This window comes from Pelophylax lessonae (genome assembly GCF_965119305.1).
Source record: "Pelophylax lessonae genome assembly, chromosome: 3".
In the NCBI taxonomy this organism is placed as follows: domain Eukaryota; kingdom Metazoa; phylum Chordata; class Amphibia; order Anura; family Ranidae; genus Pelophylax; species Pelophylax lessonae.
The window spans coordinates 575,620,895-575,647,564 of NC_138770.1; the positions used below are offsets into that span (position 1 = coordinate 575,620,895).

A 26,670-nucleotide genomic window follows, 5' to 3' on the forward strand; every position below is an offset into this window, starting at 1 on the left:
ATGCAAATTGTCTTAGTCACCTAGTCAAAGTCAAGGACTGGTGGGTAATTATGCAAAACTACCCAAAGTCATTTCTTCTAAAAAGGGCAATTCCAGCTTCTGAGACCAATGGTGTACTTTTTTTCCTAGAATAAACCATTACATTTGTGTGATTGTTTATTAAATCACTGAAAATGAGACTTTTCCTTGGGTTTTTATTCAATCATTTTGCCTTTATCTGTAAGCATTGTTTAAAAAATGTTTTTGCCTCTTAAATTAAAGGAAACAATTCCTTTGCCAGGTAAAAAACACAGATATAAGATTCCACTATGTATTTAGTGGTTTACCTAGAGTTCAACTCCAGGAGAAAAAAAATAAAGCTTAAATATTACATTGCGCATCAATTACCTTACTTTCCAGGCTTGATGCGAAACACCAATTTCTAAGCCATCCCAAAGTAAAATGGATCAGTCACTCTTTCCCTCTAGAAGCCAGGCTAATTTTCTGCCCTGCAGACCAGGCATTTTACCCCACTCATTATGTTCTTGGGAACCAGTACCCTCATCAGCTTCAGGAGCCTATGAAAGAGGACCCAGCTGCTGAAAGTTCCTCCTCCAACAATAGGTGGTGTCCACATTGTTGGGGGTTCACATCACTGCCTGCACAAAGGGCTCCCCAAGAAGTAAGCAAAAGCAGGGCAAAGGATCAAGCCAAAGAAATCATGTGATTGCAGCTTCAGGTAAGCAAATCGGGTATTTGAAAAGTCCCCACCTAATACCAACTAATAGTTAGATGGGAGTGGGAAGAGGGGTTGTTCCAACTATGGAGTTGGGCTTTAAGCTTTACCATGAAAAAGAATTCAGGAGGAAAAAATTTTAAAAAAAACACCGGTCAAGACACTGGTTATTAATTCCAGAATAGGACAACATCTCCATTATATGCATACCTGTCTTTCAGGTGCTTGGCTTTCACTTGTGTAATTTGTCCACTAGAAAAGTCAAAAACTTCTTCACTTAAAAGTTTTAGAATCACCATGTTATTCTGACAAAGGCTCTCACTAGTTTTACTGGCTCCTACAATGTCACTGATGAATGTAGGCCAGTGTTTGGGCCATTCTTGCTTCAGTATCTGTATAAAAAAAAAAAAAAAAAAAACAATTTGGTACAAAAAACTGTTACATGTTTGCTTTGAGAAATAGAGGACTGGTAATTTTTGCTTGTAACTACTTTTGCTTGTAACAAATACCAGGTGTCATAAATGAACTAAAGTAATTAGCTATAGGGTGTCAAGATAAATTGCTTCATTGTACAATTGCTGTAGACCACAAAGTTTGTTGTAACCCATGTAGAACGGCACTGCACCGATTTCCAAAAGTAGTTCCTGCACTACTTTTGGCGACTTCAATACACATCTGTGCATGAACCCCCCCCAGATGTCTTTCAAGTCACCCTCGAAGTCAGACTGAAATGGGGCTTTGAAATTGTGCGAGTTGAAGTGAAGTCGCACGATTTAGAAGCTGTGTGTTCAGTGTGAAAGAGGGCTTGAAGGAAAAAGTACAGCAAAAGCTTGTTTGGCTGTACTTCTGTGGATCACAGGAGTGCTGTCTGTAACTGACAATCACCAGCTCTTTGCTCCTGGAGCTCTGAGAACCGAGTGATCAGTGGTGTTTGATCACTTGGTTCTCAGTCTTTGAGCTGGCGGGGGACAGATACAGCATCCACCCATGCAAGTATGATTTTACAGAAAAAATAAATTGTTTTTGCAGTTTCTTGGAGCATGTATTCCAATTACTAATAGCAGTTGTGGAGCCCCCCCCCCCCCCTTTCATAAAAGGAACTGCAAAAACACAAATAAAAACGCTACCGCTTCTAAAAAGCTACAACAGAAAGCTATTACGAGCGTTTTTTTTATCCAGCATTTATTTTAGTAAAGAAAAAACCCCCACTAATGTGCATGTCTTAAGCTTTGAAAATGTGAGCCGAGAGACGACTGGTTGCAATGCACAGCTCCGGACAGATACTCAGACTCTGGGCTAGTACCAGATGATTGGACACTTGCAAAGCTTTTGGAGATCCCCTAGGGTGTAGAAGCCACCTGCCAAGGAACCAGATTTTTTTACATCAATATTAATAGCAACATGATAACCTTATAGGTGTAGCACCATTTTTTCACTTTCCTCAACCTCATAGAAGAGATCATCCCACAGGAGTTTCCTGATGGGTTCGAAGGGTGGTTTCTGCAGGGCAGAGAGAACCCAATTGAGGTCCCAATGAATCACAAATGCTCGAAGGGTGGTTTAATCTGACAAACACCTAGAATAAAAATTTTTGCAAGGGAAAGCAAGCCAGAAGCTTTTGGAAAAGAACAGACAAGGCCGCAACCAGTACCTTAAGAATACTTAAGGTCAAGTACCAAATCGAAGGAAGGCCAGAATGCAAGGTACAGAGTAGACTAATTGAAGTGGGTGTTCACACTAGACCAAGAAAGATTTCTAGGTATGCTAGATCTTTCTGAAGTGACCTTTCTTACTTTTACAAAAGAATCAGAGACCCCTGTGTCCCTCAAAACCTGGGCTTCAAAAGCCATGTCATTAAGATCAGTGACTGAGAAGCAGAGTAGAACAGGGCGCCGAGACAGCAGGCCTGGCCTGTCTGGAAGTGGGCAGGGGGTTGTGTCTTAGATTTCAGTCTGTGTACCAGGTTCTTCTGGGCAAGTAAGATGCAGTGAGAATCAGTAGTTTATTCTCTTGCTCATTTTTGTAGCAGTCAAGGCAGAATTTATACTGGAGAAAAAGAGCAAGTTATCCCAAACATAGTCCCAGGAATTATCAGAGCATCAGATGCCAGTGGCTAGAAGATTCTTGTTCCTGACCACAGACTGAGGTATCCAGATCCAATTCCCCCATCTCTAGTATAGGTTTAAGATGTCAAATTAAAAGGGCCCATTACTTTTGGTTCAGGCAATGACAACTCTCCGTTCCACCTGTTGACCCCTAGGATGTGGACAGCAGATAATCACACCTGCTTCCTTCAAGGTTACATGACCCCTGGTACACCCACTGGTGGCGTTGTCTGTCTGATAGTGTGTCCTGGAAGAAGGAGAGTCCAATTTTGTAGAACCATATCCATCGCTGCGAGCTCCAAGATGTTGGCGGGGGGCTAGACTACCGTGGGTGAACACATTCCCTGCCCCAACCTGAGAGCCTTCGATTAGTATGATACAAATTACTTTCCCATTGTCCAGGCTGGGTTGGAAGTCCAATCTAGGGAGTTCCTTACTTGACTGGATAGAAGCATAGGGAGATCAAGAGATGGAGAGAAAGTTCCATGCCGACAAAATGTTGTGTTAGAGAGGCCTTGATTAGAATAGGGAAAATGGAACAGCCTTGGGAGGAGAACCTCTCAAAGAAGTAATTTCTTTGACCCGAGAATAAGATCTGAGAGAGACTAGTTTGTTTTCTGCAAAACAGAAATTTGCTTGGGCTGTGTCTACTGTAGATTGAGGCCCAAGTATTCCAAGTGAAGGTAAGGTTGGACAGGGGATTTTCAAAGTTTGATTTCCCAGCTGAAAGCTTCAAGTATATAAATAGTTCAGTGAACATTTGCAGATAGTTGGTCATCTAGATACCCTGTGATCCGAATGCCCTGATGTTCTTAAGATGGCAAGAAGGGGTGTAAGTACTCCGGTAGCAGAGGATAGGTCAAATGGCAGCGCAACAAACTGGAAGCGTTTGTATTCTTCTACTACAAGGTGCAGAAAGCACTGAGGTGAGTAAACAGGAATATACAGATAGATGCACAGTATTCCAGATCTCAGAATGGTGATAACTGACCTTGTGGGTTCCATACGAGGAAAGATTTTTTTCCCCTTCTGAGATCTCTAATAAATTTGTCAAGTGCCCCACCAAAGGAGACTTCCATCTTTAAAAGGGCATTTACATGAGGCATCCTTTACAGGCAGCTTGAGCTGTCTAGGCTTTTAGTCTTAAGATTCTGCGCATATGGACAGAAATCAAAGCCATTCTGGAGAGTGCCCAAGGCTAACATGGAAAAATGGCCAAAAACTTAAACTAAGCAGGCATTTAGTAAAATTCTAATCACCAGCAATTAAGCCTATTTGCTAGTACAGAGGTGCTGGTCCGATTTCTCAAACTTGCCTGCAGCTGCCATAGGCATTCAGAAATCTGAGAAGGCTACCTTCGGTTGCAAAGGGCCTGCCAGGCATCCGCACAGCTTTCTGGGATGTACTCCGGTGGTTTCTGGGTTGTGATGCTTTCTGCTCCTCTATTGGTGTAGCACATGCAGGTGTGTAAAAGGGGTTGAAAAAGAAAACAGTGAGAAGGCTATTCTGGGCTGCATATGAGCGCCTGTCAACTCTGGGAGGTACAACAATTGTTTGTGATGGTAGTCAGTAAACAGTTGGCTTATTCCCACTAAATGCATGCATTGGGGATTGATATTAAATTCAAGGTATCATTACATGAACATCAATCATCATGCCTGCAAAAAAAAAAAAAAAAAAAAAAAAAAAGATGTGGTTTACATTACTTTCTAAATAATTCACAAGATTGTATGTGTGATCTGTATAATATACTGGGCTGAGACTGGCAGAACTCCGAACTGTTGTAAAGTGAGAGTCAAAAGAAATATGCAGCGCAGACAACGTACAGAGCCCTGAATGGGGGAAGATTTATTCCAGAGTGCTGACCTGCTCAGCATCCTCCTGAAGTGAAAGACTTTGTAAGCAAACATTTCCCTGGGCAGTGGGGGTACCGATCCTGAAAGGGAAAGTCAGGCAATCGATACACACACACACACACACACACACACACACACACACACTGTACAGTGTGCATGTTTATTTTAGGGAACGAACGATTATCGGCAAAGCCGATCTATATCAAGGGTTGATCTGCACTTCCCGATATATTGGAATTGGCCCCTGAGGGTACTGATATTGCCGATATTTCAGGAAAGTGCTGTACCAGAGTGATGCCTGCAGCTAGAGGCATCACCCCAGTACCAGGATCCAAAGCAGACGGTCGACTGTCATGTAATGACAACCTATGCGCCTTAGAAGCCGCTTGGCTGTCATTACAAGGAGCGGGAGGGGATGTGGGGAGATTGGGACGCCCAACCCCGTCCCTTCGTGAGACCCAGGCATCCTACCTGCACGGCCGCCGAAGAGATCCAAATGCGGCTTTGGGTCTCCATGTAAAAACCCGGAACTTATGTCATGACATCACTTCTGGGTACTCGGCGCCAAATTAAAAAAATTACAGCATTTAAAACAGCCAAACTTGACGTTTTGAATGCTTTTAAGTGCAGAGGAGGGGTTTGGGGTCTTTTAGACCCCTAGATCCCTCCTCTAGAATACCTGTGTAAAAAAATAAAAAATAATTTTTATTTAAATGTCCAAAAATATCGGCAGATACCGATATACGATGACCAAAATATCGGTAATAAAAGAACTATATTGGTCGATCACTAGTTTATAGTCATTCATGTGTACGTAGTATGTCTGTGCGCTTCTTCTGATCGTGACCCCTACCACTCTGTACGATCAGAATGCCATTTATTTGTGGTTTGACAAACAGAAATTGCAAAAAAAGCAGACTGGGCCTGTAGAGTAAAGAGAGCCTTTGAGAATGTCACAATTTTTCTGTAAGCAAAATCTTTGAAGGAACATCCTCAATGGGTAAAGTAAGATGTTTGAAAAAGACATTCTTCTGCAGTCCCAGTCTTAGACTTAGCAGGTCTCTTAGTATCCACAAAGGAGCATATAGGAACCTGGGAGGTAAAAAACATTTAATGGTCTCGTCTAACACCGACTCCAGGTATTAAAGACATCAGTTGTTTCAGAAATTCTGACATTGTAGAAAAGTCGGACTTCGGTATGTCACTGGTTGCGAGAATCGGATGCAGAGACCGATGTTAAAATAGGGTCCTGATCCAGTGCAAGGAAAGCATTTTAATTCTGAACAGTTTAAGTGTTTTGAAAGCCTTTAGCAGAGTGAAGGTTCACCTGAGTTTTGACATGGTTCCCTTGCACGCTGTTGCTATTAGTGAGGGTTTTCCATGTAGGGTAATCACTGAGTAGGCTACGTAAATTGGATAAGCATCCATGAAGAAGTAGGCAGAAACCTGGGAGTCTACCTTCCTGCAGCAAAATCCTCCTTGCAAAATGGCTGGAGGAAGCATCCAAGTACCTTCTAAAAAAGGCTCAATATGAAGTGGTAGTAAACTGTAGACTGTGGTGTTATACAACACTTAGACATCCATCGGAGACTTAAGTTCTGAATGGTGGAATTTTAATCACCAAGTTTGAAAAGTTCAACACCGTATAAGTGAATACGTTTCAAACACATTCCAACTTTCCTGATAGCTTTAACAAATAAAACACTAATCAGGATACACATACAGTACTGTAAGTGTAAAGCAAGTAACAGATATTAAGTCTTGCCTGTTGATTGAGAAGTCGGCTGTCTTATCGGTCCATGTTGCTGGTTCCTATATATGGTTCAGGCTTCACCTGTCACAGTGGTCATGCCTCCAAAAGGGTCCTCAAAACCATAGGAATGAAGCATAGCCCTGGAGCACACCATGTGGCTAACTACACAAGTTGCATCAATAGCCAAGGTTAGCCCACAAGCAGGATCCAGGGCCCAAAGCAAAATTACAGGCCATCCCCCACGGTCTGAGTTTCAGAGACAGCTCCCAAGGTTTTACTAAGGTTACACCAATTGGTATGTGCTGCCTCTATTGCTGTATTCGAAAACAGTAAAGAGTTGAATCAAGAATCTGAAGTTAAAATAATTAAGCTAACAGTTTGTTCTCTGTAAGAGGAGGTCCATCATCTTTGGAGAATCTCAAAAAACTGAGGACTCAAATAATGGGTAGGGTTATAGGAGGATGCCCAGGGAGCATCTCCTCAAAGCTTTGCCAGTGTCCAATCACTTGAAGGTATCAGCCAATAATCCAGGGTCTATGAACATAAAGCCTGTGTCCTGTACAATTAAGATATGAGATTTTTGTAATAGAACAAATAGCCTGATGAGAAAGTCAGTATTAAAAAGGTGTGCAAGTATGTGTAAAAAAGACAAGAGTTAGCTTCAAAATAGTAGACTGCGCAAATTAGTCTATTTCTACAAGAGTGATAAACATACATTTGAAAATGTATTAAATCTCACATACCTGTACAAGAATCATGTTTAGCTTCCCAATGTACACGTTTTCTTTCTGAAAGAGAAGCAATCATAAAACTTCTGACACTTGTTACAATTACACTACATTATTGCAAACAAAATATGGTACTTACCTCCACACATGTTGCATCTGAAGATGTCTTGATGATCAGTCCAACAACATATTTCTTTATACCTATAATTGACATTAGTTGAAAGATATGGAGATGAATAAACACAAGTGTTACAAAATACGCATCTGTATACAAACATGACAAACAAATCAATTGTCAAATGTAAAACTAAACTACCTTCACATTGATTTCGAGGAAGAATTTTCCATCTTGTTTTGATTACATTTTCCAATATCTGCAGACCATAGTACTAAAATTGGAGAAGAAAATCAAGTAAGTATTTCAGGGTTACAGATATAACACTCAGTAAAGCACTCACAATGTTCACACAATCAGCTCATTCACACATATACATTTAAGACAGCTTTACTAAACATATAATTCAGATACAATCCCATGAGTTTTCATGCACATTTACTATTCTTAATATACACTAGTAACCCTGCCATTTGATCATGCTCACACCAGGAAGAAAGCATCGCATAAGCTATGCTATTAAAAGAGAGAGAGTCACATACAACATAAACAAGTATTTATAAATGCAGAAAAGTGCTAGTGTAGCATCAACTAAATGAAAAAAAGATTTAAAAAAAAAAACGAATTTTCCTCAAGAACAAATGCTGCCATTGGCAACAGTATTTTCTGGTGTGAATCTACACATTCAGCAAGAAATGCTATAGATGAACTAAATTCCAACCCTCCCCCCTAAAACAAGCCTACAGTATAAGTAACATTTAAACTAACTTTTATACTCTGTCAAAAGACTGCATTTTCCCTTTGCAATATTTACCTTTCAGGTATTTTAATATGAACAAACATTTTTCTTCTAAAAAAAATATACACGCGTTAGTAAAAAAAAAAAAAAAAAAAATTACCGGACCTAGTCCTAGGTTAGGTTCGCATTAGTGCAGGTCTTTGTGCCGCATTTGCGCAGGCACATTAGTCTATTGATTTGAATAGGCTGCTGTGTACATGCATTTTTTTTTTAAGCAGCAGGTTTCTTGTGCAGTGTGGGAATACATGTGATATTACAAGCACACTAATGGGAACATAGACTAAGGCTACATTCACATGGATGTAAACATTTTACCAATGCCTCCTGGAACTAAAGTTCCTGCGTTAAGTGATACTGGTTTTTTAGATTGGTGTTTTTAAATGCATAAAATCGTTTTTTTTTTTTTTCCACTCAATACCAGAATGCATACGCATGTTCTCAGAGGCAGAATTTTTTGCTATGGTTTTGAACACAGTGAATGTTTAAAGCACCTGTGAATGTCTACATTGAAAAAAATGCAGCTGCATTCAGATTGGTAAATAAAAAAACGCTTGTAAATGCAAATGCAATTTTTTTTTTTTTTTTTTTTTAAGTACTCGTGGATACCAATTACTGATACCTATCGCCTAGGAAGAGTGGGTAGAGGGATGGTTTGAGAGGTTGGGGAGTTCGGGAGATGGGTGTGGCTGGGGTGAGCCCGGAACCAATATCATCAGTGCATTAGAGTTTACCAGGAAGCCACCAGGGCTCTGGTCACTGACACACCAGCGGCTACCATCCAAGAGCAGAGCGGATTAACACCACATTCATCGTTTATGCTGAAATTGTTTTTCCCCTTGTGAGCGTATTTCTTACCTTTTATACAATAAATTGCAGTCATACTGCACCTAGATGGCGCTGCTCTCTGTCCTTCAGGACAGGGGGGTGGCAGCTGGTGGGAGGGGAGGAGAATCTTGCGGACAGATGAAAGGACTAAGCCAGAAGGTATCTGTGCATTCATGCCACAAAGCCTGCATCTGTTAAAGGCTACATGTACATAAACCATTGCAGGCATAAAATAACAAAATTCCTAAAGTTTTCCTGTGCTTCACGCAAGGTACATCCCTGTAATCGTGCAACACTGTTTCTGTGCATCTGAAGTATTTCTCAAACACAAAACGTCTGTGTTTAGAAAATACACTATTACCAAAATTATTGGAACACCTGCCTTTACACGCATATGAACTTTAACAGCATTTCAGTCTTAGTCCGTAGGGTTCAATATTGAGTTGGCCCACCCTTTGCAGTTATAACAGTTTAAACTCTTCTGGGAAGCTGTCCACAAGGTTTAGGAGTGTATCTATGGGAATGTTTGACCATTCTTCCAGAAGCACAGGCCTGGCTCACAGTCTCCGCTCGAAATTGTCCCAAGGGTGTTCTATCGGGTTGAGTTCAGGTGCAGGCCAGTCAAGTTCCTTCACCCCCAAACTCGCTCATCCACGTCTTTGCTTTGTGCACTGTTCCAAATCGTTTTGTAGAGGAGGGATTATAGTGTTGGTTTGTTTTTCAGGGGTTGGGTTTGGCCCTTAGTTCCAGTGAAGGTAACTCCTAAAGGTGTGAGCATACCAAAACATTTTGGTTAATTTCATGCTCCCGACTGTGGGAACATTTTGGGGATGGCCTCTTCCTGTTCCAACATGACTGGGCACCAGTGCACAAAGCAAAGTCCATAAAGACCTGGATGAACGAGTTTGGTGTGGAGGAATGTGACTGGCCTGACCTCAACCCAACAGAACACCTTTGAGATGAATAGGAGAGCAAACTGCGAGCCGGGCCTTCTCTCCAACATCAACATGTGCTTCTGAACGAATGGTCAAATATTCCCATAGACTTCACTCCTAAACCTTGTGGACAGCCTTCCCAGAAGAGTGGAAGCTATTATAGCTGCAAAGGGTGGGCCAACTCAATATTCAACACTACAGACAGACTGGGATGCCATTTAAGTTCATATGCGTGTAAAGGCAGGCATCCCAATACTTTTGGTAATATAGTGTATATCATACACATGCAGGTGTAAACACCAATGCAGAGAGCATCAACAATTACAGGAGTACAGGGTGTGCAGGCTGGCTGAACTCCCTACCTGCAGCACCTCAGATGCAGAAAAATGCAGTGAATTTTACACTAGACATATTTTATGCCTACAAACCAGTATGCACTAGGCCTAATAGAGTTGCAAAAAACCTTGAAATTGTCACAGCAATCACCCATTCATTTGGCAAGCTCCTCAGCTTTCGATCCCAAATGACTCACTATCCGCTTAAAAAATCGCAGTTAAACGGCCATACTTTGGGAAAAAACTAAAAGTGCATGTAAAACACACAACACCAAAAGCACACTGGAATAGAGAAAGTGTTCATTGTTTAGCAGAATCTTTTTTAGTTTTTGATAATGACGCTCCTGCTAGGTGCCCGTTAAAGAAAAAAAAAAAGCTGGACGTGACAGATGAACTGACTGCAAGAGAAACAAGTTCTCTGGATATTAAACGCATCCTAGATCTTCAAAGGAGGTGGCACAGAGACACAAACTGACTACATCAGCATGGAGCTGCTTCTGTGCTGGGTGTGGTCTGAATGCAAAAAAGGACCGAAAGGGAAAAGCTGGATCCCTAGTCATTTCTAACAAATGGACCACAAAAAAAAAAACAAGCAGGCTAAATTTACAAAAGTCAAAATTAAACAAACGCTTATGTAATATTATTTGGGGGAAACACACACTGTAAAGTTTTAATGCAATGTAGGCTGTATGAAATAACTAGATCCACTAAGCTCCAATATGCACCGCGATCAGCTATACAATATTTAGAAGAAAAAAAAAAAAAAAAAAAAAAACTTATGAGGTTATAAAACCCCTACCAGATGCTAAGAGGAGACCTGCTGTGAGAAACTCATTACTGGCCATCTGTAAGTGCAAGTTGCCTGGCTGTCATGCAGTCCCTCTGAAATTACTTTATCAAATAGGAACAAAACTGCAGCAAGTAAACCTGGACTTTCACATTTTCTCTGGTTCTGCATAACAAAGAGGCAATGGGATACTCTCTTAGGACAGGTGTTAAAAGTGGTTGTAAAGCACTGAAATGAAAAATGAACAAAGCATATCCTAATATAGTGTGTACTTGCTTCACATCATAGCACTTAGTGTGGATCCTGTCTGTTCAGTCCTTCCTTTGATTCAGACATCAGTCAATCCTTTGAGCACCCCCAGCACACAGCAGGTGATTGACAGCCTCAGATGTGCATGTTTCCCAGTGAGACCATGTAGAGGGGGTGTGTATCCTTTACCTTCACTCAGGTCTCAGAATATACACAGCTCTGTATGTGCAATGTGTGACATCAGATCTACACCCCCTGCCTCCTGGAACCTGAGAAATATCTAAACTATGTATGTGGAAGGCTGTGGAGGAGAGAAGACTGCAGAACAGGCAAGTATAGTGATTTTTTTTTTTTCTTTACAGGGCTAGATAGATTAGGCTTGGAATGAGACTAAGAGAAGTTTTAGAGTTAGTTATGGTTTTGCCTTTATTCCTTTTTCAAAATCTAGCAGTCTTCTGGTGAGCCATGCGACATCCCAGGGTATTTTTATCTGTGGTGGTAGTAGGCAGTCTTCAGTACTCCACTGAGCATTACTGATGTTCTGACATCAACATCACTTTTTGCAGTATTATACTGTCAAGTCCAGGCTGGCATGGTGACACAGAAAAACACAGAATTGACATTGTTGCAAATTTATTAAAAAAGAAAAACTGAAATATCACATGGTCCTAAGTATTCAGACCCTTTGCTGTGACACTCATATTTAACTCAGGTGCTTTCCATTTCTTCTGATCATCCTTGAGATGGTTCTACACCTTCATTTGAGTCCAGCTGTGTTTGATTATACTGATTGGACTTGATTAGGAAAGCCACACACCTGTCTATATAAGACCTTCCAGATCACAATGCATGTCAGAGCAAATGAGAATCATGAGGTCAAAGGAACTGCCTGAAGAGCTCAGAGACAGAATTGTGGCAAGGCACAGATCTGGCCAAGGTTACAAAAAGATTTCTGCTGCACTTAAGGTTCCTAAGAGCACAGTGGCCTCCATAATCCTCAAATGGAAGACGTTTGGGATGACCAGAACCCTTCCTAGAGCTGGCCGTCCGGCCAAACTGAGCTATCGGGGGAGAAGAGCCTTGGTGAGAGAGGTAAAGAAGAACCCAAAGATCACTGTGGCTGAGCTCCAGAGATGCAGTCAGGAGATGGGAGAAAGTTGTAGAAAGTCAACCATCACTGCAGCCCTCCACCAGTCGGGGCTTTATGGCAGAGTGGCCCGACGGAAGCCTCTCCTCAGTGTAAGACACATGAAAGCCTGCATGGAGTTTGCTAAAAAACACCTGAAGGACTCCAAGATGGTGAGAAATAAGATTCTCTGGTCTGAGGAGACCAAAATAGAACTTTTTGGCCTTAATTCTAAGCGGTATGTGTGGAGAAAACCAGGCACTGCTCATCACCTGTCCAATACAGTCCCAACAGTGAAGCATGGTGGTGGCAGCATCATGCTGTGGGGGTGTTTTTCAGCTGCAGGGACAGGACGACTGGTTGCAATCGAGGGAAAGATGAATGCGGCCAAGTACAGGGATATCCTGGACAAAAACCTTCTCCAGAGTGCTCTGGACCTCAGACTGGGCCGAAGGATTACCTTCCAACAAGACAATGACCCTAAGCACACAGCTAAAATAATGAAGGAGTGGCTTCACAACAATTCTGTGTTTGTTCTTGAATGGCCCAGCCAGAGCCCTGACTTAAACCCAATTGAGCATCTCTGGAGAGACCTAAAAATGGCTGTCCACCAACGTTTACCATCCAACCTGAGAGAACTGGAGAGGATCTGCAAGGAGGAATGGCAGAGGATCCCCAAATCCAGGTGTGAAAGACTTGTTGCATCTTTCCCAAAAAGACTCCTGGCTGTATTAGATCAAAAGGGGCTTCTACTAAATACTGAGCAAAGGGTCTGAATACTTAGGACCATGTGATATTTCAGTTTTTCTTTTTTAATAAATCTGCAACAATGTCAACAATTCTGTGTTTCTCTGTCAGTATGGGGTGCTATGTGTACATTCATGAGGAAGAAGAATGAACTTAAATGATTTTAGCAAATGGCTGCAATATAACAAAGAGTGTTATTGCATAGAAGTGAAAAGTCCGGGAAGTAAGGTCATTAAGACTGCTAAAACAATGTCATCAATGCTATACCTCACACTTGCACTAAAATAAAAAAGTCCACTTATTTAAATCAAGGGCATCCTCAACCATCACAAAACAATTCAGAAAAAAAAAAATAAAAAACACACACACACACACACACACACACACACACACACACACACCATGCATGGGGAGTTGGTTGACCTGCACCCCCCCCCCCAGCACTCACACTTGTAGTTATATTTAAATCTTAAAAAGCTGTTGGAATCCGAATGATATGACAACACAACAAACTTCACAAGAACATATATGCAGAAAGACATATCAGTTATATAAAATGAACTGTTTAGAGGACACAAAAATAAAATTGTATGTGCAACAAGTGAATTGCACTTTTGATAAAAAGTATGCCACTTCCAATAACAATTGATCCCTGCAGAAGGAAAGAACAGTGGTGTTCATACCACTATTTAAGCAATCTAAAGTAATGACCTCTCTTAAAAAGGATACAAAAAATGTTTTTCACTACTATAATAATACCTGAAAGGTAAAAATTTACAAACGATATATTTACGCAGAGAGTTTGACCCAGAATAAAAGTTTACTACAAAGGTTAGTTGTTGTATAACAAAGTCGATCAATATAGCTTCAACCAAAGGGATCATCAGCTGGTCAAGTGATTTAAAAAATAAAATCTGCTGTTTGATTATTAGGATTTACCTGAGAGTGTTGCATACACACATCTCTTGGCAACATGTACAGATTTATCACATGACTAGATTTGTAGTGTTGACCAACAGTGAAGGAAAAAGCATGTGACTGGCCAGTACGATCTGTTTTATACAGTCACAACTTTTGTCAAAGACATTAAAAAAGGTTAAAGAGAATAAAAAGTGTAAGCAGTTGGCATTATTTAATATCTGGCATTGCATACAAATTATAACCACAGCAAATATGGAATATTTTTACAAACAAAATCAGTGTCAATGATCCCTGTGGCAGAAGTGCCTAAGTACCCTCAATATTAAATAAAAAGCTCTTTAACCCCACCCCATAACCACCCAAACCCACCCATGAAACAAATACAATTGATGAACAGAATTCAGTTAAAGGGAATGAAAAGGGTAGACCTTGTGGAGGCCTGCCGTCAAAGCCTAGCTGTGTCAGTTGCACAGGAAGACACCCCTTTTCTTCCTATTACAAGCAATCAACATAATGGAACATTATGATTAATATCAGGAAGCGTTAACAGCTTAAAAAAAATATTTAAAAATGCATATAAGCCAAATGTAATAGTGCAGAAATTTTAGCACCAAATCATTTGAAGATTATGTAAATTGAAGAGTTCTTTACCTGTTGCTTTCTTTCTGTTCCGCTAATCATGTCAATTTTTCACAAGACAATACTGAGTTTTTAAAAGTACTGTTGATGATAAATCAACTTAAACATTAGTAATAACTGTCAGTATTTATAAGCAAATAAATGACCAGGCAAGCAAATACTGTTACTAATGTGAGCACTTTGAGGAAGTTCAGTAGAGCTGGGACCAGAATTCCTAAGTGTCCAATCTTAACCACTTCTGGACCGGAAGATTTTACCCCCTTAATGACCAGGCCATTTTTTGCGATACGGCACTGTTACTTTAACTGACAATTGCGCGGCCGTGCAACCCTGTACCCAAATTTTTCTTTTGGTGGTATTTGATCAAGTCTGCAATTTTTTTTTTTTGCGCTATAACCCAAAATATTTGTGACAGTTCTAGGGGGGAAAAAAAAGAAAAAGAAAATTATATATATATATATATATATATATATATATATATATATATATATATATATATATATATATATATATATATATATATATATATATATATTTTTTTTTTTTTTTCCTGCTATAAAACATTCCCAATAAAAATGTAAAAATCAAATTTTTATCATTTTAGGCCAATGTGTAATCTGTTACATATTTTTGGTAAAAAAAAAATCCCAATAAGTGTATATTGATTGGTTTGCGCAAACGATATCGCGTCTAAAAACTAGGAGAAAGATTTGACATTTTTTTTCTACTAGTAATGGCGCCGATCAGCGATTTTTTGTGGGACTGCAACATTGCGGCGGACAGATTGGACACCAGACATTTGACACTTCTGGGGGGACCAGTGACATTACTACAGTAATCAGTGCAAAAAATATACACTGTTACTGTACTGACACTGGCAGGGAAGGTGTTAACAGGGGTGATCAAAGGATTAAATGTGTCCCTAGGGGGTGCTTTCTAACTATGAGGGGGATGGGCTTGCTGGATGAACACAGAGCCCTGTGTTCCTAAACAGGTGGAACACAGGATTCCTGTGTTGATTACTGACAGAACAGCGGTCTGCCGTGTTTACATTGGCAGACCGCCGCTCCGTCTCCACGGGGAGCGATTAGGGGTGCCCCACGGCTGCTGGACCCGCTGATTGGCTGCCCCTGTGACCAATCGGCGTGTATGAGCCCGATGCCCCACTAGCTGTTTTGCAAAAAAAAAAAAAAAAAGAGCCAACCTGCCGCCATATAAATATGGCGGCTGGTCGGCAAGTGGTTAAAAAGCATCTATGGGCAACTCATATACTAAGCTTGTAATACATTTCATTAGCATGTATTGCATCAAAACCAGATTACATCAGTCACAGCAAAAGTTCAATTACAAATTAGCTGAGACATTATCTAAAACCCAACATCAGTGCGATCATCCTGAATGGATATCTGTAGAAGACTAAAAGGGAGACAGACACCTGTGCATTAAAGGTTGTACACTTCCATACTGAGTAACTGATGTCAACAAGATATTTTATTAGTCAGTCAAAGTAAACTCAAAGTGCATACCTAGGTTCCAATTTAACAATTTTAACAGGTAAAAAACTTTCACATGTATGTTAACAAAGCAACAGGGACAGCCAAATTACACATTTAAATAAAAATCGAACGTTCAACATTTAAAACGTATATTTAGTACAAAAAGTTCTGTTCTTATAAATATAGTATAATATTTGGGGTATCTACCCAAGGTATAGACTACCTCTTACAGCCCTCCTGAAAAGTGTACAATTATAAAATGCTCTCCACTTTGGAGCTTCCTTCTTGAAAAATCTGTAATCAAATATCTACCCCATTCAGGATGTATGAGGTACTAAACTGGAAGCTAGAAGTTTAACTAAAAATACACTTTTTTTCTGCACTTGACCTAAACCTTAAGGATCTAAAGTTCTAGGAGTGACAAATATCAATGTGCAACTTAATCGACTTTGTTTCATTAAATTTATCCTAAAATTAAAATTAGATCTGTCCAATTTTCTCAAAAGATGCAGCAAGGGTAATTTTTTTTTATTTCAATAAAGAATAAAGGAAAGCAAAAGAAAAAAAAAAAAAAAAAAAAAACAACAGGGCAATTTAGATATTTTCCTCAAAGCTCATAGACAAAAAAAAAAAAAAGAAAAGAATGGGGAAGGGGGGCAAGAGGTGTGAGGCGAGTCAAGCTAAAAACATGTGTGCTTACTTTGGTGTTCATATTCTGTGAGAACTCAAGAATTGTGTCAACTCTTGTCCAGGCATCAGGATGCTCCTTTAAATGTGTCAGTACTTCCTGTGCCATTCTTTGCTGTAAGAAACAAAATTAACTGTCAAGAACCTTAAAATGTAATCCAGGAAAAAACTGCAAAACAAGTTAGCCCTGGTTCACACCAGTGTGGCTTTGAGATCGTGCTACTTCAGCACGATATCAAAGCTGCAGGTCAGTGCATTTTTAATGTTTGATTTCATTGGGGCTTGTGACTTCATTTATATAGAAGTCAATGCAAATTGCAGAAAAGTGGAAGGGACCTTTCTCAAAGTCGCTGCAGCATGGGAAATCGCACTGGTGTGAACCAGGGCTTAGGGTCTGAATGTATGTCTGATATTATAGGGCACATTACTGTAAAACCAATAGTTTTGATTTTGGTACCATGGAAAACACTAAAATCTTGACTGCCAACTAGGACAGTGCTATTATCTTCTTATAGAAGTAATTCTCATCAACACTAGCTGCAAAAATCAATTAAACCCCCTCAGAGCGCCATCAGAAGGATTTAATGCACACACTCTGAAACAGCAAGTTACAAATTGTGCATACATACTTGCTAAACTGTTACCTCTTACATTAACCGTTTTCCATTGTACCTGCATACCATCTTGCCTATTCTTTTCCCCTGCATGAGAATGGAATACAAAGCGTTTTGTAAATGGGGAAAAACCTGGAGTTTTTTTTTTTTTTCTCTTATGCCCCATACACACGTGCAGATTGTCTGCAGACTTACCAAAACCATATAATATGAGGTCAAACCTAAACACTTTCAATTTGTATGCAATCCGGCAGGCCCTTGCACTACATAGAAAAGGTAAGTCTGCAGACTAAAGTCTGCAGATAGTCTGCACGTGTGTATGGGGCATAACAATTATATCTTAGCAAGGATCTATTTTTTACTTCAATTTATTATCTTCACCAGGGGGGTTATCAGAAAGAGATCACGTGGCGTTATTGCTGTCTGAATTACTTTTACTTGTACTATAAAATGAGAGGATTGGGCATTAAAATTTTAAAATAAAATAATTATTTAAAACCTCTTTCGACCCCTGCCGTAATAGTTATGGTAATAAGGTAAATAGAGTTAAAGGATATCTGCGTAAAAACAATACGTTTACGACAAGTACCTGTGTGCTACCTAGCAAACAATAAGGACTGGCTACCAGTAGCTTTTGTAAAAATTGGATTTTTGACTTGGGGTCCTTTGACACGGGGCGGACCGTATTTTGGTCCGCTCCGACACTTTTTTTTTTTTTTACTGACACGGATGACACTTGTGTCATCCGGTCCGTATGTCCGCATATCATCCCATCCGTTTGTGGACAATATATACGGACATAATGTATGTCTATGGGATTGCGGATGTCAGCGGATGACACCGCTGACATCCAATTTTGCGTCCTTTCCATTTTTTAAACAGAAGAAAAATAGGGTTCTGTTCCAAAAAACGGAACCGAACTGAAGGGACGCAAATCGGTCATCCGCTGACATCCGCAATCCCATTGACATGCATTATGTCCGTATATCATCCGCAAACGGATGGGATGATATACCGACCGCCCGTGTGAATGGACCCTTACCGTAAAATCCATTTCACTGATGTTCACTGATGGACCCAGCGCCTTATCTTCATGACTATATGGGTTATACTGCCCCCTACAGGAGTAGGACACTAGGCAGACAAAAACTTGACTACGCCTATGGGGCAGTCCAAGGGGGTATATGCCCACTCAGTTATAGGTATTCAGTTTTTGTTACAAGCAGTGTCAGAAGAAAAACAAACTCCAGAGGGGCGAGTGCTGTGTCCGTCAAGGATCATCATCAGAGAAATGGATATAACGGTAATACAAAATCCCATTTTCTCTTTCCTTCATTAACAGACATAGCTCCTCATCTTTATGACTATATGGGACATCCCAAAGCAGTGTCAAACATGAGGGGTGGGAACAGTAAGAAAAAAAACCTTCCTCAAGGCTAAACAAAGCAAACCAGATGACATGGAGCTCAACTATCAACTAGAGCTCGTCTGAAAAAAACAAAAAAACACCTTTAAAATAGGACAAGTCCTCAAACAGCAGCCTGCAAAACCTTGTGGTCGAAGGAAGCATCTGCAGATGCCAACACATCCACCTTATAAAATGTTTGCGAACACGTGCACAGACGACCAGGTGGCCGCCTTGCAAACCTGCATCAGTGACGCCTGATGTATTGAAGGCCCAGGAGGCACTAAGCGCCTGAGTAGAGTGCGCCTTAACAGGGAAAGGAAGAACCTGACCCTTAATGGCATAAGCCTGAACCACAGTTGGTCTGATCCATCTCGAAATGGTCGCAGCAGAAGCAGCCAGCTCTTTGCAAGGTCCATCGGGGAGGACAAATAGCGAGTCTAATGCCCCATACACACGTGCAGATTATCTGCAGACTTTTGTCTGCAGACTTACCTTTTCTATGTAGTACAAGGGCCTGCCGGATTGCATACAAATTGAAAGTGTTTAGGTTTGACCTCATATTATATGGTTTTGGTAAGTCTGCAGACAAAAGTCTGCAGATAATCTGCATGTGTGTATGGGGCATTACTATCAAAAAGACTCCGTAGCAGTCAAGTACACCCTTATTGCCCGAACCACATCCAGGGAGTGTAAAGCTATTTTCCTTAGGATGCTTAGATCTGGGACACAGGGAAGGCAACACAATCTCTTTATTCAAATGAAAATCAGACGACCTTCAGAAGGAACGACAGACATGGACGAAGAATCACCTTATCCTTGTGAACCACCAAGTAAGGTGGACAAGACAGCGCCGCCAGCTCCGACACCCTGCGCGTAGAAGTGATAGCCACCAAAAAGGCCACCTTCTGGTATAACAAGCAGGGGAACTGCCCAAATAATTGGAAGGGAGGCTTCTGGAGAACAACAAACTAAGGTCCCACAGCGGCAACAGAGACTGCACTGGAGGAACCAAGTGTCTCACTCCCTGGATAAAAAGGCCCACACCAAAGAGTGTGTGGCAAATCGACATTGAAAGAAAACCGCCAAGGCCGAGACCTGACCTTTGATGGTACTCAAAGCCAGGCACTGCTCAACCCCTTGTTGGAGGAAAGCCAAGGGCCAAGGTCCGAGTCACGGAAAAGGAACGAGGGTGAACACTGAGGGTTTCACACCACGCAATGTATGACTTCCAAGTACAAGGGTAAATCTTCCTAGAAGTAGATTTTCTAGCTTTTAACAGGGTAGGAATCACCGATTCAGGCAACCCTTTATCCTTCAGCACCTGGCTTTCAACAGCCAAGCCGTCAACGCCAGTGACTGTAAAGCAGGATTAAAGATTGGCCCTTGGGACAGCAGATCTTCCCTGATAGGAAGTCTCCAAAGAGCATCGGCGACCAGCCGTACAAGATCAGCGTACCAAGACCGGCGAGGCCAGTCTGGAGCCACTAGAATGACCAGAATCCCCTCTGACTCGATCCTGCGCAGGAGTCTCGGTAGAAGCTTGAGAGGAGAAAAGGCATAAATCAGATGATACTGACTCCAGGGAGACACAAATGCGTCTGTGGCATCGGCTACAGGATCCCAAGACTGTGCCACTTTCCTGTTGAGGTGAGAGGCCAACAAATCCATCCCCGGAGTACCCCACCGGATATGCAACTGATGAAACCCCTCCGGATGAAGTGACCATTACCCCTTGTCCAACACCTGTCGACTGAGGTAATCCGCCGGCCAATTTTCCACCCAAGGAATGTGTACAGCAGAGAGGGCTAGAACCATTCGTTCTGCCCACCTTAGAATGCTGGCTACTTCGAGCCGCCAGGACACTTCTTGTGCCCTCTTGGTGATTGACATAGGCCAGGGCCATGGCATTGTCTGATTGAATCTGTACCGGACACCCCTTAAGACGACTTGTTCAATGATCCAGACAAAGTCTGATCGCTCGGAGCTCCAGCATACCGATAGGTAGCCTCTTCCAAGGTCGAGACCCCCGAGCACACTCTATGCCAAGGACACCTACCCACTCGGGCAAACTGGCGTCCGTGGCGACAACCATCCAGTACAGGGAAAGAAATTATTTTCACTGACGAAGTGCCGAAGAATAAAGCAATCAAACCAGGGAACCCCCTAGTACTCTGGCTCAACAGGACCAGATAGTCTAGAGACTGAGGATCCTTGTTCCATTTCACCAGAATCTCCTTTTGCCGAGATCTCGTGTGGAACTGTGCAAACGGAAATGCCTCAAAAAAGGTAGACACCATAAGACCCAGCACCAGCACGCAAGTCCAAAGAGATGACCGTCTACTGTACAGCAGAAGCGGAATCGCCAGACATGGGAGTAAGCCACACATGTGCAAGTCACAAGCAAGTCTCAGTCTTAACCTTCAAGACTCAAGCAAGTCCCAAGTTACTGTGGCGAAAAGCAAGCAAGTCAAGTCATTTGTTTTGGTCACGTCACAAATCAAGTTAAAAATACTGATCTACCCCATTTCCACCTTTAAATCAGTTAAAAGTCAGTGGTCAGGAAAGGTTTTGTTTCATTTTCAACATTAACAAAACTGCTTAGTGCTTTTTTCTTGGCATATTAAAGAAACACTTTGAATGCCCAAACAGCTCAAAATCCTTTGTCCGGTCATGTTTCAAAACCACAGTCACTAAAAACATGTTAAGTATTTCCATTGTTAAACAGCCAGTGTCCTAAAAACCAGAACACAGAGGTGTTTTAAAGTGACTATGGTGTCAGAAACATAACAGGCACATTGATTTTGCTTTAACACATCTTGAGAAAATGCAAATATTTAATAACTTAAAAAAGTAAGGTTTTAAGTCAAAGTCATGTCGAGTCTTATTAATTTTAGTAAGAAAGTCTCAAGTCCTCAAACTGGTGACTTAAGTCTGACTTAAGTCAAGTCATGCGACTCAAGTCCCCCACCTCTGGGAATCGCCTCCTGCAATTTCTGAAGTTTTTCCTGAGGAAGAAACAGCATCAGACCCAGACAATCCAGACTTGGACAGAACCAGAGTAGACTTCTGAAGATTCAGAATCCAATTGAACTTCTTCAGAGTTCGCAGAGTAATCTCCAAGTTGTCCAACAGAGTAGTCAAAGACTCTGCTCACAAAAGCAGATTGTCCAGATACCCTAGTACCGCTATCTCCGGCTAACGCAGCAATGCTAGCACCAGGGCCATTACGTTTGAGAATACCCGAGGAGCGGAGACGAGACCAATGGGTAACGCCAAACTGATAATGCTCCTCGCCCACGGCAATGTGGACAAAGCGCTGGTGGGCGGCACATATTGGGATGTGAAGGCAGGCGTCCTTGATGTCGTGGAAGGTGAAGAAATCTCCCTTATGTAGGGACGCCACTACCATGCAAATTGATTCCATTCGGAACTTCTGTACCCACACAAAGCAGTTTTGGGCCTTGAGGTCCAGAATGGTACGCACCTTGCCTTCCTTCATGGCAACTGTAAAACAGGTTTGAGTAAAGACCTTGAAAACGTTCCGATGTCAGAACCGCAACAATCACCCCTTGAAGTAACACGTTTTGCACTGCCCCATAGAGATCCCCTAAGCAATCCAGGGACAAGTGCAGGTTGGAAGGGAAGAACCTTTCCTGAGGGCACGATGGAAACTCAATCTTGTAGCCAGAGCAAATTACTTTGTAGACCCACTTGACCTGGATCAGGGAAGTCCACGGATCTGGAAACAAACAAAGACATCCCCCCACTCCAGATATGGGTGAGGGTGCCGCTTCATGCGGAGGACGACTTTTCCGCAGGTCTGGCAGAACCTGCTCGGGGCTTGCCGGACCAAGACCTCTTCAAATCCTTTTCTCTTAAGTTCATTAACAGACGCAGCTCCATATTCTTCTTGACCATTGGGTTATGCTGCCCCCTATAGGAGTAGGACACTAGGCATGAAAAAGCTTTACCATGCCTATGGGGCAGTCCTTGCAGGCATACACCCACACACTCTGCTATAACCTTCAATTTTGGAAGGATTTTATGGTGTCAAAAATCGAATTTTCTCTATCGTTCATTGACAGACGCAGTTGCATATTCTTCTTGACCATCGAGACGTCCCAAAGCAGTATTTGCATGAGGGGTGGGAAAAACAAATGCAAAGAAAGAACAATTCCCCAAAAGGCTAAACTTAGCCAACCAGGTAACATGGAGCTCAACCGGGAACAACTGGAGCTCACCTAGAAACATACACCCTAGAGAATATTTTCTCTTTTAGACAGCAGCCTGCAAAACCTTGTGGCCAACACATCTACCTTGTAGAATTTTGTGAATGTGTGCACCGACAACCAAGTTGCCAAACTTGCATTACTGACGCCTGATGGTGAAAAGCCCAAGAGGCACTCAGCGCCCTAGTAGAATGCGCCTTCACAGGGAAAGGTGGAACCCGACCCTTCAATGAATAAGCCTGTACCCCCGTCTGCCTGATCCATCTGGATATGGTCGCAGCAGAAGCAGCCAATCCCTTTCGAGGTCCTTCAGTGAGGACAAAGTTTGATTTCCTGAAAGAAAGATTCAGTAGCCGCCGCTAGGTAAACTTTAACTGCCCAAACCACATCCAAAGAATTCAAAGCAATTTCCTTGGGATGCTTGGGCTTAGGACAGAGTGAAGGCAGCTTCAGATGAAAATCAGAAACCACCTTAGAAAGAAATGACCGATTAGGTTGAAGTACCACTTTATCTATGTGGACCACCAGATAAGGTGAACGGCAGGACAGCGCCCCCAATTCAGATACTCTGTGGGCCAAAGTAATGGCCACCAAAAAAGCAAACCTTCTGAGACAGTAAGATGAATCTCCCTATTGTTCTCAAAACCTATTGTTCCCAAAAGGAGGTTTTTGAAGAACAGACAATACTAAATTAAGATCCCACGGAGGTAGAGGGGATCGCCTCGGAGGAGCCATATGGCAAACCCCTTGTATAAAAGGTGTGAATCAAGGCATGCGTAGCTAAAGGACGTTGGAGAAAAAATACAGCCAAAGCTGACACTTGGCCCTTGATGGTGCCCAAAGCAAACTGCTGTTCAACCCCTTTTTGAAGACAGGTCAAAATCCTACCCACCGAAAAAAGGCGAGGATGCACCTTCAGCGATTCACACCATGAGATGTACGATTTCCACGTATGATGATAGATCTTCCGCGAAGCAGACTTTCTGGCCTTTACCCACTTGCCGACCGCTCACATTGGGGCGTACTGCGGCAAAGTGGCTCGTTCCCGTCCAGCGACGTAGACCTACGTCTCTGGACTCCTCCCCCTGTAGGCGGCGCTGCTCTGCCCCGATCGTCAGGGAATCTAGCGAGGAGATCCGCCCGCCTGTGTAAACAGAGCGGGCGGATCTCCATAGTGACAGGGACTGACAGATCGGAGTGTTCAGCATAGCTGGACATCCGATCTGTCCTTCTGTCACTCAGTCACCTCCCCCCCCCACACGTCAGTAAGCACCAGGCATACATTAACCCCTCCCTCTCCAATAAAATTAACCCCTTCCCTGCCAGTGTCATTTTTACAGTAACAGTGCATATGTATAGCACTGATTACTGCAGTAATGTCACTGGTACCCCCAGAAGTGTCAAAAATGTCAGTCAAGGGTCCGATCTGTCCGCCGCAATGTCGCAGTCCCGCAAAAAAAAAAAAAAAAAAAAAAAAAAAAAAAAATCGCAGATCACCGCCATTACGCGTTAAAAAAAAAAAAATACCAAAAATGACATAAATCTTTCCCTTTGTTAGTAAACGCAATAACTTTTGCGCAAACCAATCAAGATACGCTTATTGCGATTTTTTTTACCAAACATAGGTAGCAGAAAACAAATTGGCCAAAAATTTAAAAAAAAAATTGATTTTTACATTTTTTTGGGGGGGAATTTCATATAAAAAAAATGTTAAAAATATTGTTATTTTTTCAAAATAAACGCTCTTTTTTTGTTTATAGCGCAAAAAGTAAAAATCGCACAGGTGATCAAATGCCACCAAAAGAAAGCTCTGTTTGCGGGAAAAAAAGGACGTAAATTTCGTTTGGATACGGCGCCGCACGACCGCGCAATTGTCAGTTAAAATAGCACAGTGCCGAATCGCAAAAAGTGGCCTGGACGGAAGACAGCAAAATCCTCCGGTGGTCAAGTGGTTAAACAGTGTACGAATCACAGAATCAGAAAGACCTCTATGCTTCAATACCTGGCTTTCAACAGCCACGCTGTTAAAGCCAGCGACTGTAGAGCAGGATGGAAGATATGCCCTTAAGAATGCAGATCTTCCCTGAGAGGAAGTCTCCAAGGAGAATTGGCGACTAACCTTGCCAGATCTGCGTACCAAGACCAGCGAGGCCATTCTGGGGCCACCAGAATGACCGGATTCCCTTCCACCTCTATTCTGCGCAAAAGCCTCAGCAGGAGTTTCAGCGGAGGGAACACATAGATCATTCGATACGGACCTCAAGGAGCCACCAGTGTGTCTGTGGCTTCGGCCAGAGAATCCCTCAACCTGGCAACAAACCTCTGAACCTGCTTGTTGAGTCAAGAAGCAAACAGGTCGACACACACCGGACACACAGGAGGTGAACTACCTCCGGGTGCAGGGACCACTCCCCCTGATCCAACACCTGATCACTACGGTAATCCGCCTGCCAGTTTTCCACACCTGGGATGTGCACTGCACAAAGGGTTGGAACAAACATTTCCACCCATTCCCTTCTTTCCTGGGCACAGTGAACCAGTTTGAATAGAACCCCTGAAAGCATTCCCGAGAAGGAACCAGCACAATCACCCCTTGAGACAGCAGATCTTGTACCACCTCTCATAGATCACTTAACCGGACTGGGATTGGCGTAGATTGGACGGGAAGAACCTGTCCGACGGTCAAGCCTGGAATCTGATCTTGTAATCCGATCGGATCAGTTTGTGGACCCATTTGTCCTGAATCAAGGAAGTCCATGGTCCTGGAAAGCAGCAAAGACATCCCCCCCCCCCCCCCCCATCCCAGAAATGGGTGAGAGTGTCCCTTCATGCAGACGAGAATTTGTCCACAGATCCACATTGGCCTGTTCTCGGCTTACCCGACCATGTCTTCTTGGAACCCCCAGAAGATCTGAATTTCTTAGCGCCTTTCTCCTGCGACCAGCCGGTACGAAGGGGCTGCCTATGAGCAGTAAATGAAGGCCCTCATCTATTAGGCGCTGCCTTGCCCTTGGTTGATTGGGGTAGAAGAGTACTCTTCCCACTCGTATGGCCTTAGATCAACTCATCCATGGAGTCAAGTTAAAGCGGAGTTGCGGCCTAAAAAATTTTTTTTTTTTTGATAAAAATACCCCCGGGACAGTCAGGGCTAGTGCATTTCAGCAACGATAGCCTCTGAACGGCCCCCGGTTTCACTTACCTTTTAGAAGAAATACTTACCTTGAAAATGTCTTGTCCAGCGCTGCCATCTCAGGTGTGGGCAGCTGAAGCCAGTGTCCTCTTCGGTGACATCGGAGTCGCAGAATGCCCTGCTCGTCCCTTCCGGTGCAGGCGCGTCATCCCTGCACAGCTTCGGGACATGCCCAGAAGCTGTTCAGCAGGGAATAACGCGCCTGCATCGGAAGGGACGAGCGGGGCTGGTGCATTGACTCCTGGGAGCGATGACGTTCGGCTCCCAGAAGTCAATGCAAGTAGGAAGTGACAGCGCATGCGCAGAGGGAGGAAGGAAGGTAAGTATATTTTCTTTAATTAGGTGGGGTGTGAAAGGTGCGCTGATTAGGAACTGCAACCATAGATCCAAATGTGGTAAACGTGTAAATAA

The 26,670-nt window shown here is 42.4% G+C and overlaps 1 protein-coding gene across 1 annotated transcript in view; it reads right to left on the reverse strand.

Annotated features, from left to right (window-relative positions):
- The window catches only part of XPO1 (exportin 1), a 144,195-nt gene that overhangs the window by 66,204 nt on the left and 51,321 nt on the right, over positions 1 to 26,670 (reverse strand). Inside the window, exons 3-7 of the mRNA XM_082249577.1 lie at positions 16,832 to 16,933; positions 7,474 to 7,546; positions 7,297 to 7,358; positions 7,173 to 7,217; positions 926 to 1,107 (exon numbers count right to left, since the gene is read on the reverse strand). Of these exons, the coding sequence (XP_082105703.1) occupies positions 926 to 1,107; positions 7,173 to 7,217; positions 7,297 to 7,358; positions 7,474 to 7,546; positions 16,832 to 16,933 (464 nt within the window). The remainder of the gene's footprint in view (positions 1 to 925; positions 1,108 to 7,172; positions 7,218 to 7,296; positions 7,359 to 7,473; positions 7,547 to 16,831; positions 16,934 to 26,670) is intronic.